The following is a 16,325-nucleotide window of genomic DNA, read 5'->3' as shown; positions in this document are numbered from 1 at the left end:
TAATGTTTATGTATTGCGAAAAAAACGAGTCGAGTAATTACTTTGTACAATTAAAGTAGGATGTGGCCCTCGTGAAAGCAGCAATATTAGGCCGTACATGTTGGCAAAGGCGCTGTGTCCATAAAAAATTGTATTCCCCGGAACAATTGATTCTCAAGCATAGGTTAAGCAAAATGCAAGATTCCATCAAGCTGGCCTCTTACCTGTTACATATTATGTTGTACTCTGTGCATTTGCTTAAGCCGCATGTTATTGCCGATGATTTAAAAAGGTAATTTACCATGTTACTAAAAAAAAATATGTTACGGATAGCGTAATATCCTGGCTTGAGTGCTAAATAGTTTGTAAAGTGGTAAACATTTTAATTTTTTATAAATGAAACATTTTAATTTCTCTAATCGTTAATTGTTATACAGTATATATGTTGGTCGTCCCTTGACTATTTTTTTTGCTTATTGTGCCTGAAATGGGTTAACTAAATGCTTCTCCACAAATGGAGTCACATTCTTTAGCCTGTGTGGAAGCAGCATTTAATCGAATGGCATGTTATAAATTATCGCATTTATCTGCGTGACTGTGAAACATCTAATTGTTCGTCTTCGCAAACTAAAATTTTACATTTTGTTGAAACAAAATTGCAAATAATGTGTGCTTATTTGAAATGAAACCACTTAATACCCAACAGCTCAGCACGTCAAACATCTTTTACGTAACGAAAACCAGTGACATATATCCATAGGAAACCACTTATTAACGTAAAATCTTAAGTTGTATATAAGTAATTCTTTGCATTGCGTGATATTCAGCAACTACGTAATCCTGGTACCATACTCCGTCCAACGTAAGTAAAATCTTGTTTGAAACTGAAAATTGGTTACTATTAAAACCGTCGCATTAAATGCGAAATTTTGCAAACTCTTCCTAAATTTTGCGCGGTAACAGACATCGAGTAGTTTTTAAACATATAAGTATTAAGTTGGAAACCTTAAAACTTATTTCTATTAAGGTAATCAGTATGTTATGACTTCAATTTGATTTGTTATGCCGAAAACCCGCGACATTTATCGATCCAGAATTGCTAACAAACGTTAAACTTTAAGTTGTAACAGCAATTGTTTAAACTTGCGTCATATTCAAGCAAATGATACCGACAGCAAACTGCGTCATACGTTAAAAAAATCCTTGAAAATAAAAATTGCTGAAGGGTGACCGGTTTGCGACGGCGCTTGCTTACCTTCCACAAAAAGATATATCCCAGCAATCGCCGGATAATACTCATTTACATTTTTTACTCACCACACACAAAAAATAAACTAGCCCCAGCAACCTCACCCCCAGAAAAATATTTCTTAACACCCGCTGGAAAAATAATTAATTTATGTTAAAAAAATTGCTTGAAGGCCTTACCAACCAAAAATGAAAAGTAAAAAGTATTATTTAATTTTGAGAAAGAATTGCTAAATGGCTAATTTAAGAGTTTTTACATTTTTTTTTTTGTAAATCTCAAATTGAAAATTCCGGGACAAATTGGTTAACCGGGCGGGACACCGGGACAAGGCCTTAAAACCGGGACTGTCCCGGCTAAACCGGGACGTATGGCAAACCTAAGTGGAGTAGACTTATCAACTAACATAATGTTTCAATTATCAACTAAACATAATGTTTTCAATTTTTTTCATGGCCCCCTTGGAAAAGGCTCGGGACCATGGCCCACAGGGTTCGGAACCCCTGGTTTATACCGTAGTTTTGTTATAAGGGCATTGTAAAAACGTTACTCCACAAAATTAAGTCTCGTGCACAAATATGCAACGTAAAATAAGAATAAATACATTCAGGGTAGGGAGACAAATGCCTTCTACTACAAAGGGCGTTTTTCGCTTACAAAATGGACAAAGACATATATTGGAAAGTTAAAAGAGTTTAATGTTTTGCATTTAAGTAGTTAAAATAGGCGAAAAAACCTAAAACAAGCATGCGGCTCGCCGTTTTATCATACCTGAACTAGCGTGTTATAGAGCAGGGGTTCTTAACCTTTTTTTCCTTATTACCCATTTCTGTCCAGATAAAAGTTCCATTACCCAAAATCTAATTTGATTCATTTTGCTATTTTACCAAACTAAAAATATAAAACAGCGTTATTCAACAAATTATAGCTCGCTCGTCTCAACACTAACTCTAAATGCACACTTATAGCTACTGTATACTACTCCAAACAACTTCGTTAAGAATACCTGCAGAAATAAACACTAACTGCAAATTGATTATGTAAAATAAGAAGATACAAGAAAAATCTTACCATTACTTCACTTAAAAATAAAATACGTAAAACCGGCCAAAAAAATGATCACTATGACGAAACAATTGTAAAATTGATAAAATATACTTGTGCTTGTTTGGTTGTTTTAAAAGGACTCAAAACATAAAAAAGTGTAAGTAATAAAGCAACTTACAGCTGTGACATTGTTTGTTACAACCATAATTCTAAATATGTTGGTTCAGCTGATTACCCACCTGCTATCCTGAAATACCCACATGTGGGTAATTACCCATAAGTTAGGAACCGCTGGTGTAGAGTGTAAACTATATAGGTGTACTGTACATTGTCATCATTAACATTGCTTGTAATATTTTGTTTCATTATGTATTTTTGTCGCTTTTAGGTTTTTTACACCCTTGCATTGTTTTCTACCTTTCGCGTTCCGCTGGGAGTATTTCTTCCGCAAGGTGTCGAAAAGCTGGCCGAGTCTAGGATAAGCTTCAACAGAATCCAAGTAAACAAAGCGAAAAATTATCTATGAGATTGTTAAAACTCCAGTCGTAATAATGTCAATCTATTATTCACTTGTCTAATATTTTACGTTAGTTTTATTGCCGAGGTGCAGGCATTACATGCAAACTAAAAATTAAAAAACTGAGGTCAGTCCATGTAGCTATAATCCTTTATATCTAAAGAAAAAAATACAATTCTAATCACGGCCTTATTAAACAAAATTACGCACTTTTTTTTCAAAATAGCCGCCTAACATAAAATAAGATTGTTAACAATTATGTCAATAAAAATGTAGAAGCTGATACGAAGTAGTAATTCTTGTAAATATGTTTATGTATGCCCTTCGTTTGTTAGGCTAAATATCTTGGGATGTTTTGCGATAACAAATTCCTCTAGGAGTTTTTAGTCCTCGACGAAACTAACTTAGCCGATAAGGAATCCGAAGGTATGGAAGAGTATTCGAACACTGAATCCTTAGAAGAATTTGGATCCATCACGTTCCAAAACTTCACGGCATCATACGACGACGTTAACTTGGCCTTTGTCGAAGATCAGGTAGTAGAATGGGAAAGACAACACCAATGTCAATCGGTCAACCGAAGGGTAAACCGACATACCGCATTCCGTAAAAATAAGGGTTTATAATTTTAAATTCAAAAACGCCTCTAATTTTATTTTTGGTTAATGATTTATTACGGTCGACGAGATACACATTTCAAACAACATGACTTTATGGCACATTGAAAACAATTAAATATCAAAACCATCACAAAATTACATATCCAAAACTCTATACAACCTTTTCTCTGGAACAAGGGATACTTTTTAAACGTTTTCAATGTAAAGGAAACGGCGACTGCTAAAAAGACTGTTGTCCTGGACGCAATTGACCTGGAGTTTCAGCAAGGCCAGTTGATTGCTCTTATCGGATCAGTTGGCTCTGGAAAGGTGAATGTAATATTTAATAAATAGAATCAATAAAACATCGCAAATAGTTACAAATGGCAGTCTTGGGTCAATAAATATGCCTAAATTAGTCAACTTGAAAAAGTAAAGTAATTCATTTCAAGTTTTTCGCAGCAATGCAATAAAACAGAACTGAATTAAAGGTACACTAGGAACATTTTACCAAATTAAATTGCAATACAAGTATGAATTTACAGATGTAGTTTTACTCTAAATAAACTTATATATTTTGTGATGAAATATAAAAGAACAACATTATTGCTATTTCAGTCGTCACTTCTGAGCGCAATTTTAGGAGAACTTCCGGCCAAATCGGGCCGGATCGAGAGCCGGGGTCGGATGGTGTACGCGGGGCAGGTCCCCTGGGTCTTTTCGGGGTCGGTGAGGGAGAACATCTTATTCGGGGAGGAATTTGACGCAGAAAGATTCCATCGGGTTATCGAAGCCTGTGCCCTTACCAAAGTTTGCAAAAAACAACAATCCTGTTTTTTTAAGTCCAACTTATTTTGTGCAGAAACGCGTATAAAGGTGTTAGGCTACTATTCCAGCTCTAACATGTAAATAATTTTAGATGTATATTATTTGTGGTAATTTGCATTAACACGTTTTATTTTGTGTAAGCTCTAAAGCTGACACACGACTACTGAATTATTTCAATTTAAGAAATTACATAAACAAAAAGAATGTTTCTCTGAAACCCTGGTGTAATTTATGCAAATATTCAAAGGTATTTAAAAATATCTATAGAACAGTTGCCTATGTGTATTAGGATTTGCAATTCCTAAATACCGGCGAACAAACATTGGTGGGTGAGAGGGGAGTTATCCTGAGCGGGGGCCAAAAAGCCCGGGTGAGCCTGGCCCGGGCGGCCTACAGGCGAAACAGCGCCATCGTGCTGATGGACGACCCCCTTAGCGCAGTGGACGTCTCTGTGGCAAACCAACTCTTCACCGAATGCATTTGCGGACTTTTGAAGGACAAGGTACGATTTCGTGTATGATTAACTTTATGAGACGTAAACATTTTTTTTTTGGTTAGTTGTACTCCTTAAAGCAGGAGTTCTCCAAATTTGTTTAGTTTGCGTAGACCGTCCGCTTATCTGCCTTTTTGGGCGTACCCTTTCAAAATAATGCAACACGCGTTTTTAGGGTTAGAAGGCATACTTTGGTTTAAATTAGTTGCTTCAAACTCCTATTTTTCGCCAATTGCGAAAAAAGCGATTCTTAAGTTTAAATTGTCCAATTTGGGGAATACAAATTACATAGTGTTTATTTTATATTTTCCTTTATCAGGATGGTTTTGATAAACATGTTTGCAAAAGGTCATTGACTCCACAGATGTAACGCTGCATAAAAACACGGAAAACGAGCTGGATTGCGTTTATATTTGGTCGCAAATTAAATTGGCACAATACCTCCGATTAAAAGATGGGTATTGTCAATAGACAGAAAACAAAAAATGTTTCATTTATTTGTCTTAAGTCTGCCATTTGACTATCCGACCTACGTTAAATTGTTTTTTCGTTGAGATTTAAGAACATACAATCTTTGTCATAAACGGTCGTTTTGTTCATTTTTACTGTTTACGCAAGTTTTCCGCGCAGACCCGCATACTCGTCACGCATCAGTTGCAGTTCCTTAAGGACGCTGACAAAATCGTCATTTTAAATGAGGCAAGTAGTCTTTGTCTGTTGGTTCTTTTGTTATTCAAATATATGTATGCGTGAATTTCGCATCTATTGCAACGGTAATTATAATATTTACTTTACATCTTAGAAAAAGCCTAGCAAATGATTTCCATACCAGGTTTAATATTACATGGTATTAAAACTCTTAAATACCCTATTTAACCTGGAAAACTCCAGGTGTTTAAATAGTGACTATACTAGTTGTCTTACAGGGAAAAGTCACCGGGTTTGGGAGCTTTGCTGAGCTGAAAGCAGACGGGACGGATTTTGCGTCTCTATTGAAGCGTGGCGACAACGACAAGGTGAACTCCAATCCAGGTTACTCCAGGTTACCTGGACCAGGTATAGTTGATATGTTTTCCTAGTTCGTTAAACTAATAAACAAGGATTGTTTTTAAACGTCAAGCAGTGATCGGCAAACTGTGGGTCACCGCCTAATTGTGGCCTGACTAAAAATGACTATGAGGCCCATTGTTGCATCAAAGGAGAACCAGGCCAGGACCCCCAAATATACTTTTAGCCGAGTTAAACTACATATATGCATTTGTTTTGACATTTTAACCTATCCAGCACAAGGATTTTTCGCATATTATGGCATATTGCGCAGTGTAACTCAGAAAAATTAACAAAATCCGATTTCTGTTTCATTGGACGTCGTTATTTCAAGCAAAAAATGCCATTATTTCGAGGAATATTTGAATCTCTTTGAAGCATCACGTATTTTTTCTAATCGAAATTTCAATTAAAATTCTTATTTCAATTTAAAACAACTGAAGTTTTTAATTTCAACAAGACTGGCTTTAATTTGCATATTTGACGAGCTTCGTTGAGATCAACCGGTGTTTTAAGATAAATTGTTTTGTGACGTTACTTTGTAACATCATTAGAAAAATTCCATGACCCCTCAGGACAAAACTCCTCGATCCGCCTATTTTGCCGTATTGATTTCACGTTTGACTATTAGATGGCAACAACCTACATTCAATATTTACACAAAGGCATCTTAAATCTGTATGTTTAGAAGAATTGCACCATTTTGACACAATGGATTTTGACCAGAATAGGGGAATACAAAGTGATAATGAGGTAACATATAAGTATGCTATTTTCATACGTTAAGAAAAAGGTGCAGCTTTTAATGAAGTATGCTTTACTGTTGAGTAACATTAAAATTTTCGGTGTCAATGAGGTTCTCCTAAGGATGGTCAAACAATAGAAAAATTCAATATTCTTATATTGACCCTTTCATCTAATTCTAAACTATATTTTATGAAATATATTTTTTTAACAATTTTTTTTATTTTTTGTACATATATATATTTTTTTAGATTAAACACGTGGCCGAAATTGCGCACGAGGAGAACAATGTGCAGGGAAGCATCGGACTTAACTGCTATATGGAATACTTGGCCAGCGATAAACTCGGATTCTGCATACTACTGGTTATCATACTTGCAAATCAATCACTGTACGTGATTTGCGACTGGTGGATCTCTGTCTGGTAATTTTTTTAACTACTTTAATGCCTTTGGAGCATAATGGTTGGAGGTTGTAGTAAGACGTATTAAGAATATCAAAGCCCATACAGAAGTAGGTATCAGTTTGGACGTTTCAACATGATGTTGAAAATGAATAAAGAGTTATTCGAAACGTCCAAAATGATACCTACTTCTGTATGGGCTTTGATATTCTTATTACGTCTTACTTTAATGCCGTTTTGTGTGACCGAAATTGCTTGTTTTAGTGGGTTGATTCGATTCATTGAACGAGCGATAAGGTTTGGCAACGTTGCAAATCACATTTTCTTTTCCCAAACTGTTTTTTACCATATAAGGTTAACCGCAGAACTCACCAACAAACTTAATAAATACCTCCTTAGTCTAATTGTACATAAAATATAATCCACGATGTTTTAATTTGCAGGGTTGATCGATCTGCGTCCTTCTATTCCAGCATACCTCCACCTTCAATAAAAAACTTCAGTCAGCTTCCCACTCCTCTGTACTCAACAGCAGACCCAGAAATTCAATTTGACGATGATTACTACATTTTAATACTTCTTTGTAAGCATTTTATTTGTACTTTGTTTAGTTTGTGTGTTTTTTAAACCTTGTGAAGTAAACTTTTTTGAACAAAGTTTACAGATTTACTTTTATTTAAAACTGATTTAAAATTCAATATTGTAGCAGCGCCCCTTCCTTATAAAAAAAATGTATTTTCCAAAAAAATATATGTATTTTCATAGTATCTTTAACCAATTACAACTTCTCTCACTTCAGATCTAACGATGGCGTTTATTGCTGCTATGTTCATACGAGCTATATATCAAAATCACCACTTGGTTGTTTCGGGAAGGCGAATGCATGAAAATATGTTGATGGCTATTTTGAAAGCACCCATTCGATTCTTTGATGTCAACCCAACCGGTAATTTTTTTACACCCAAAAATATTAGATTATTAAATCCAAGGTATATATATGTTTACATCTACAAACTATTCCTTTAATTATTTCTGATTATTTTAAATGACTTTAATTCAATGTAAGCTAACCTATAGTTGCTCAGGGTGGCTAATTAGTGTTCGATTAATCTAGTTTTTAGTAAAACTTTTTCTACACGTATACATCAGGTCGAATACTCAATCGTTTCTCAAAAGACATGGGACAGACTGACGAATTACTGCCTTGGATGTACCTCGAATTTTCTTTCGTAAGCATTCTTTGTTAAATAACTGTTTATTTGTAAAGCGAGAGTCATAAAGTATCATAAAATAAGATGTCTATACCCATAACAACGTGCTAAATTTTACATAATGTATCAAACGAATATCTTGTATATAAATTGGTTTGGCGAAATTTACTATCAGATATTACCCAAATCTTGTAATATTGAATTACATTGAAATTAATCTTACGTTTGGTAGTTCAAATTTTTCTGCAGACCAGTTTCTTGGTGATTTCGGTCGTTATACTTTGTGCCGTCATCAGCTACTTCGTCCTGATTGTTGTAATACCTCTAGTGATTTACTTCATCTGGATACGTCGCTATTATGTCAAGACATCACGTGAAGTCAAGCGCATAGAAGGAGCAAGTGAGATCTTTCTGAAAAATTTTGGTATAGAAACCTAACTCATGAAAATGATGTCCCACTTTTGCAACTCTATAGCAGCATTTCTGTAACTGCGAACTTTTGTCCTTATAAATTGATATCGGTTTTCATAAGGGAGCTTATGGTACAAATAACGCTACAAATATAATTGCATGATATGTTTGGGCCTATAGTCTTAAACAGAAAACGCTGTCCAATCGATCGTCGTAAACCGTTTTAATTAGCATAATAAGGTTAATCATATAGATTTCACAAATTGGTCCAATTTAATTACATAAACAATTCAATTTCTAAATGGTTTTAAACAGACAGGAGTCCTGTTTTTTCTCATCTAACATCCACACTGCAAGGGATGACCACTGTGCGTGCATTTCGAATGCAAGGAATATTCGAAGAACGCTTCCACGAATATCAGGACTTGCACAGCAGTAAGATCAAGCAGTTTCTATCACAAGTCCGGTTGATAGAGTAGGATAAACTAAAAATTATAACAAAAATCAGAATAGTTGTTTGAAGATGAATCGTTAAAGATTTCGTTGTCCCAAGCACTGTCAGTCGATTTAACACCTGGAATTTTAATTTAGCACATGGTATGCCATTTATCTTCGGCTATGTCACAAAGATGAAACAGAGGTTGGGCGGCAAATTGCATTTGGTTTTATTGCCAATTTTCCATTTAATTGCATTGCTACCAACCAGTTTATGTTTTTGCATTGTTTTGTTGTTGTTTTCTTAGCGACTTAAGATGCCTTATTTTGTGGCAAAATATATTTCTCTTTCAAATTACTAGAATTATTAATGACTGATTTTGAGTAAGACAGAAATGTCATAAGAATATTTGCTCCCATTTGAAGTCATTATTGTCATTTACGTTTAAGGGTGAGGAGATATCTTTTTTTGCACATACAGTTTGTTATCCTTTTCAAAAATATTCACTTTTGCTGGACTTGACAATCATGCTCTTGGTTATAAGGACAGAGTGCTAATAAACGTGTTTTGTCATTTGGGGACATTGCAGCCACATTGGCGTTACTGCTAGAAATAAATGAAAATTTATTAATAATAAACGTTTATAATAAGGCTAACACCTAATGGATGTCATTAGAAAGATTTACAATTAATTTTTGAATTTATCGTTTCTAATGGCTGAATATGGATTTAGGCTAACCCCCTGGGGGGGCACGGGCATAACTGTCTAGCCATAGGTCGTATTATTTCAAACCCCAACTATTTAAGTGTGATTATTTTCAAAATTTTTCACTTGCTCTAAATTTGTGATTTTATTATGACTGTAAATTTCTTTGATTATAACTGTAACATGTTATAATTTCTGACACGTCGTTTGATAATAGTTATTACTCAATTTCGGATCCTAAAATTCGAATCCAAATTGGAATGGGGAAGTTACAAAAATTGTTCATTTTATCGCGGAGTTACGCCTAAACGTACATACGCGAGTGGCAAGTTATGGCTAAGGCCGCCTATGGCTGTGGCGAAAACAATCAAATTGATGCTTGGTGTAGCCATATATGCCTAGTGCGGCGTTAGTTTTTTTTTTTCGGGGGACCAATTACTTGCCGAAAATTATTATTAGGGTAATTAGATGGCACTATGTAAAGACAAATTCTATTGAATTCTCGACAAGCTTTCAAACAACTGTACTTCATCAGGTCAAAGTATAAAAAACCCTAATTATTAGGTACCAATCAAATGCTGTAGGGCGAGCAACTAACGTGTAATGTCAGGTGCAAAGATTTCGCAATTGTTTTAAGGGCGTTAAGTTGCAAAAGAAACATTTAATCGCAAAACGTCCAAAGTGCACTGCTGGAATACTCAAGGTCAACCTTAGGTCATATTTAGCTCTAGATCAAATATTTGTTCAAGTATTACGCCACAGCGTAATTGTCAAGTAATAGTAACGCATTATTGGCAATGGTAGCTATGTATTCCTTGCAGCATATTATTTGACTGCCTAATCAATATATCACATTTGTAATGAAGTAAAACTAAAACACAACATTGTTTTGCATTGCACCAACTATATGGACAAAGATAAGTTTGGGCAACAACCTGGTGTTTCTATCATGTTATTGATAACTTTTTCGTGTCGTTATATGCACTCTAATTTAAACAACTTCTTTAAGTGACAGTTGTTTAAATTGTTAATCATTTGTAATCTATACCTACTATTATAGAATATCTTTGGATTCTACTTTGCAGATCGCTACCCGTCAGTTAAACTGTTTTGTTATGATTAGTTTATTTTATTTTGCGAGCAGGTAGCTTGTCGCGGCAAAGTACAAACCTGTGTTATTTTCGACTGCGCATCCCCACAATACAATTAAAGTTCGGCGTAAAAACGTTAGGCATTATAAAACACAGACGAATCATAGAGGCTCGTTAAGTTTAAAAAGCAATTGCTGGCAAAATCCTCTTTTACAATGCAATAAAGCTAGCAATTGATAACAAAAATGATAGCTCCATTTTTTCTTGTCTATCCGAGATTCGTACCCACTCTTTTTTAAGAAGGCCATCGTAATGTGCGTTAAATTCGCAACTACACCTATTTTTGCGAAGCACGATTTTCTGATCTTGCGTGTATAAAACGAAATCCACAAATCTTCTGAATGTATGTAATGAGAGACATTTGCTTTGCTAAATACAAAACAGATGCGAATAAAAAAATACCTCAGCGAAGTACAAGAACAAGCTTTGCAATGACTAACCAAATTAATTTAAAGTGAAACGACTGATTTGATAAATTATTAAAAAGTAAGTAAGTGCGTTTATTCGTTGGACTTTGTTTAATGTTTAAAAAAAACTTCGTTTAACAAAAAAAGTAGTTAAACAAGTAAAAACACGTTAAATGCAATGCTAGGTATTTTTTATAAGCAGGGGGCACGAGAGTTGAAAGCCTATCCAAGGGGCACGAAACATAAAAAGTTGAGAACCACTGATTTAGGCCATCTCCGATCTACACACCGACAAGTTTGGGGTGCTTAGGGTGCCAAGGGCATCCCAAATGAAAGCTTGGGGTGCTCAGCCCCCATAAAAGCATAATAACTCTCCGTGCAAAATCCTTTAGATTTATGATGGTGCGTACGACTTGAGGAACTATTTCCACATAAATTCCGGCAGTTATTCAATTATTTACCTAAAATACATTTTAACACTTTCGCCGCTCTACATATAAACTTATCTTTTTAGTGGACATTTTGTAACGTCATATTTAGGGCAATTAAAAAAAATCAGCAAATTTATACCATGACTCAGTTTATTGGTGATTTTGGCTCATTTTATTGAACACATTGATTTAGTACAGAAAAATGATTTTTTATCAATTGATATTCAGGCTTGTATGGTATCAAAATAGTGTTTTTCTATGACTAACTGTTATACGTGGGGTATAATAATAATATGGTGTAGGCTATCGGTAACCCATCATCTGCCATGATTATTTTATTGTACCACAAACAAGAGCTTTAAAAATGAAGGAAAAATTACAAAACTTATAGTATTTTATGAACAAACACTATTGTATTAAAAATATGCTGTCGTATGGTGAGCTCATAAAACATTGTTGAATCCCTAAAACATAATATATAAGTAAATAGAAAACTAAAAAACTTGAAAATTTAGTGTTTAACATTTTTTTAATTAATAACGGGTTATAGATATAATAGGCTACATTTGACTACAGAATGATTGGCGTGGCACAGAACACTGATTTTGCACATTTGACTTCAAATGGCTACATTTGCCTGCGGCACAAAATCTGTACTTGAATCTAATACTAACAGTACACCGTACTTTGAATATTTATTTTATTGTCAGCGGTAATTTAAATAGAGGTAACACTGTTCTATGAGAAATTTGTAACGTATATTATATTACTGGCGTACCGTACGGCGTGATATGCTTGTTCCTGAGTTTACTTTCTGACTGCAAACATGGTTTTAGTGTACCACGTTGTATTTATTTTTTACTTTAGAGAAGTTTATATTAGACTGTTTATTATACCAATTTTGCGGGTTTCGTTTTTTAACAATATCCTGTAATAACGAGCATTACAGATGAATTTCTTATTTACCCATATTGTGCATAAGACGCAACGAATTTCAAAATGTTAAAAGATCACGGTGTATTTCTGAAAAGTAAAAATTACAATTTTAAGCTTGTATTGTTGAAAGCAAAATTTAACAACTCAGGACAAAACCCTCCTGCAGGAAAACTCTAGAACAAGATGGTAATAATTAAGTTTGTTTTTCACTCCAACTTAATTTTTTAGGCGCCTGGTTTTTGTTTCTGAGCGGAACACGATGGTTTAGCTTTCGTCTGGAGACATGTAGCACAATCTTCATCGGATTAGTTTCCTTTTTCCCTATCGTAACATCCTCGCTGATTGAGATCAACGCAGGTAGCGTCGGACTTATTGTGATCTACTCTCTTCAACTCATGGAAGTTTTCCAGTGGTGCATCCGGCTTAGTACAGAGATTGAAAGCCATGTAAGAAATATATATAATTTTTTTAATCATTTTGTGTGTTTGCTTGTTACTGTTTCTTTAAAGCAGGACACTATAACGGACTATAGTCATAAAGCCGAAACAAGAATAACATCAACGTCGAAATAAAACATAGTTCGGATTAAGACCAAACTAGGACAATACCTAATAGTCTTATAGTACCGTCTAAATCGGAATAAGTCCTAAACCCGTCGGAATAAGGTCTAAATGGTACGAATCAGGCCTATGCCACACTTTACCTAACCCCAGACTCCACCCCTAAGTACATCACTAACTCCCTAATAATTTATACCCTAATCTATTTTAACCCCACCCATTAACCCCCAGCAGGGCCAAAAATACGGTGCCAAAATAGCGGAGCCCTAACGGCGTCATTTAAACTTGGGCTCCCAAACGTCGACCCCAAAACGGCCGATGCCAGATCCATGGCCCCCGATCGTCTTATGCCCTCCCCCTACAGCAGGGGTTCCTAACGTGTGGTACGCGAAGGTTTTTCAGGTGGTACGCGACGAGCATCCGTTTTTTTTTCACAAAACCCTGGATTCACAACTTTATATTTTGGTTTCTGGTTTCATTTAAAAAAAAAAAAATAAAAAATAAAATTCCCCGAAGCCCATTCTTATTGTTACGTAACTATTCCTGATGTTTCAAAACAACGCAATCTTCAAAATACAGGCCATGTCAATTGTTGACAAGGACCACAGTTGGTCCGTAAAGTCGTACAACTCTGTGAGACTGTGGGTGTTAATTATGCCAAATGCTCTTGATAGACATAATCTACTGTTTTATAGCTTAAGCCAGCGCTTCTCAATCGGTGCGCCTCGTGACTAGTGTGCCATGGAAGGCTGCCAGGTGAGCCGCGAGCAAAAGAAAAAAATAATTTAATATGTAAAACATGTATTTTTACTTTTCTATTAAGCTTATCTCATTAATTCAACAGTACATTCAAATAGAAAACACAATAAGACCTACAAAGCAACAATATCTATAAGTCAGATAATTAATCCATAATAACACGGTACTATAAGACCACTGACATAATAACGCCAAATTCGCAGTTGTGACCACGGCAGAATAAGATTTAAAATAGTCTAGATAACACCAAAACATGTCGAATTAAGACCAAAATTGATCGGAATAAGACTTAAATGAGCAAAATTACGCCCAAGATTGTAGCGAAAAGGTATGGGATGATTGGGGCATTTGGCATTTTTTGCCTCTGTTTGAGCTTTTAGGCGGTATAGTTGGTTGTGTTAGCATTCAGCAATTGGGTTAGGGTTGAAAATATTCGGGAAGTTAGTGACAGTTATGAATGGTGTTTGGGGTTAGATAAAAAGTTGTTTAGGCCTTATTTTGGCCATTTAGGTCTGATTACGATTTCGTCATTTTTACGACTATTAGGAGTAGGTATTTCCTATTTAGTCCTATTTACGCCCTAACTGTCTCTTAATCCGAAGTTAATGTTGTTCTTATTTTGGTCTCAAGGCTGGAGTATCCTTAAAGATATGCAATTATAAATCCTATATAATAAAAAATTGCAAGCAATTTAAGAGAAATACCCGTAAAACTCGAAAATGTAGCGCTCGCTTCGCTCGCAATGTGCGCCGCCGCGTTTTGATATGTCTCTAGGTGCGCCCCCAAGTTAAAAATATTAAGAAACACTGGCTTAAGCCTTAAGCTACAAATAGCGTTGAATGATGCTAGTTGTAAGCTAAAAATATGATTCGATCAAATTATTTTTCTGCAAGAAGTGGTACGCGTAACACTACAGAGCGTCCAAGTGGTACGAGATCGTAAAAAGGTTGGGAACCCCTGACCTACAGTTTCAGGCGTTATTTTGGCCATTTAGGCTTTATTTCGATGATTTTAGGACTTATTTCTAAATAAATTAAACTCACAACGCTTATAAATATGTTCATTTCAGCCCTTTTACTAATATTTTCCAAATTTAATGGCAGTAATAAATAACAATTTTTTCCAACCCCATGGCTGGCGAGAAATGGAAAGACACACATTTATGTTACGGATTTATATGGACACTAAATCGTATAAGGCTCTTCTAACATGCTTCTGCAGAAAAATGAAAATACCAGACATTCGTACAGTATCGGAAGTATTTAAGCTATCGAACTGTATAAATAAACGTGCTTTAAGATTGTACTTTACCTGTATTTTTTAGGAATGCATATTAGGTATTTAGTAAGAATTCTGCAAAGATTACACGAAATGGCCGAGCTCACTACTTCATCTTCGAATAGAAGTTTTGGCTTTAATCTATTAAAAATCGTGACGCTTTCACACTGTCTGCAGAACACTCAATGTCCTTCCACTAGATCACTAGATTTTTGTATTGATAACTTGTTTCGTTCAATTACAGTTCCAATGATTAAATATAAACAGCAGAATTAAATTTAATATATTTAATAGCAATGTTAGTGTATTCACTTATTTACGGAACCCTGTATATGTTTTGCTTGTTAGATGACGTCGGTCGAAAGAATCCAGCAATATGCAAAGCTGCCACCAGAGGCGCCCCACATAGTATCTGGAACTGATCCTGGCTCATGTTGGCCTTCCAGGGGCTACATAAGGTTTAATAAAGTTTCCTTTGCCCATTACAAAGATGGTCCCGACGTTCTGAAACAAATCAGCTTTGAAGTAAAACCAGGCGAAAAGGTAAACAAGAGGTTATCCTTATGTCGTTAAAATACGAAATAAATTTTTAAAACAATTTCATTGGACCATTTTCTAAAGCATTATTTTTGATCGAGTAGCTATACAAGTAATATTATCAGTGCTCCGCACCATTTTGTCACTTGTGGCACATCATAGGGCTTAAAATGTTTGACGGTACACGTATACAAAAATCAAATGGGCCAATATCCAATACAGTCGATGGCGAATAGATTGTTTTATGGTTATATGCCATGAAGGCGCGATAGTTGTCATATTTTCCTTTTTTATCTAATTTAAGATTTTAAAGTCCTAAAATAATTCCCTCAGTGTCCTGGGACTTACACCTTACGATGGCTAGTAAAAAGACAAATTGGAACTCATTTGAACATTGCATGTTGTACTTTAATATAAAACATACAGTGCGGACCGAGACGAAACACAGAACAAAAGTGCCTATTATTTTATATTGAACTTGCATGGATTTCGAGCGTATAAGTATACAGTGTTTAAGTGATATAGGTGTACTTATAAAAAGTTGGAAACTATTGTTGTATTGTTTATACGCCTAAATGGCCTGATAGTTGAATTTGTTA

The 16,325-nt window shown here is 35.1% G+C and overlaps 1 protein-coding gene across 1 annotated transcript in view; it reads left to right on the top strand.

Annotated features, from left to right (window-relative positions):
- The window catches only part of LOC146159140 (ATP-binding cassette sub-family C member 4-like), a 31,872-nt gene that overhangs the window by 7,354 nt on the left and 8,193 nt on the right, over positions 1 to 16,325 (top strand). The window contains exons 9-24 of the mRNA XM_083384882.1: positions 2,661 to 2,771; positions 3,167 to 3,325; positions 3,617 to 3,718; positions 4,007 to 4,198; positions 4,506 to 4,718; positions 5,340 to 5,408; positions 5,636 to 5,765; positions 6,445 to 6,509; positions 6,752 to 6,924; positions 7,347 to 7,486; positions 7,703 to 7,849; positions 8,053 to 8,132; positions 8,364 to 8,514; positions 8,841 to 8,960; positions 12,821 to 13,038; positions 15,538 to 15,732. Of these exons, the coding sequence (XP_083241008.1) occupies positions 2,661 to 2,771; positions 3,167 to 3,325; positions 3,617 to 3,718; positions 4,007 to 4,198; positions 4,506 to 4,718; positions 5,340 to 5,408; positions 5,636 to 5,765; positions 6,445 to 6,509; positions 6,752 to 6,924; positions 7,347 to 7,486; positions 7,703 to 7,849; positions 8,053 to 8,132; positions 8,364 to 8,514; positions 8,841 to 8,960; positions 12,821 to 13,038; positions 15,538 to 15,732 (2,265 nt within the window). The remainder of the gene's footprint in view (positions 1 to 2,660; positions 2,772 to 3,166; positions 3,326 to 3,616; positions 3,719 to 4,006; positions 4,199 to 4,505; positions 4,719 to 5,339; positions 5,409 to 5,635; positions 5,766 to 6,444; positions 6,510 to 6,751; positions 6,925 to 7,346; positions 7,487 to 7,702; positions 7,850 to 8,052; positions 8,133 to 8,363; positions 8,515 to 8,840; positions 8,961 to 12,820; positions 13,039 to 15,537; positions 15,733 to 16,325) is intronic.

This window comes from Ascidiella aspersa, chromosome 3 (genome assembly GCF_963924565.1).
Source record: "Ascidiella aspersa chromosome 3, kaAscAspe10.2, whole genome shotgun sequence".
Classification (NCBI taxonomy): domain Eukaryota; kingdom Metazoa; phylum Chordata; class Ascidiacea; order Phlebobranchia; family Ascidiidae; genus Ascidiella; species Ascidiella aspersa.
The sequence above is the reverse complement of the archived record's forward strand: the minus strand, read 5'-3'. Positions and strand labels throughout refer to the sequence as shown.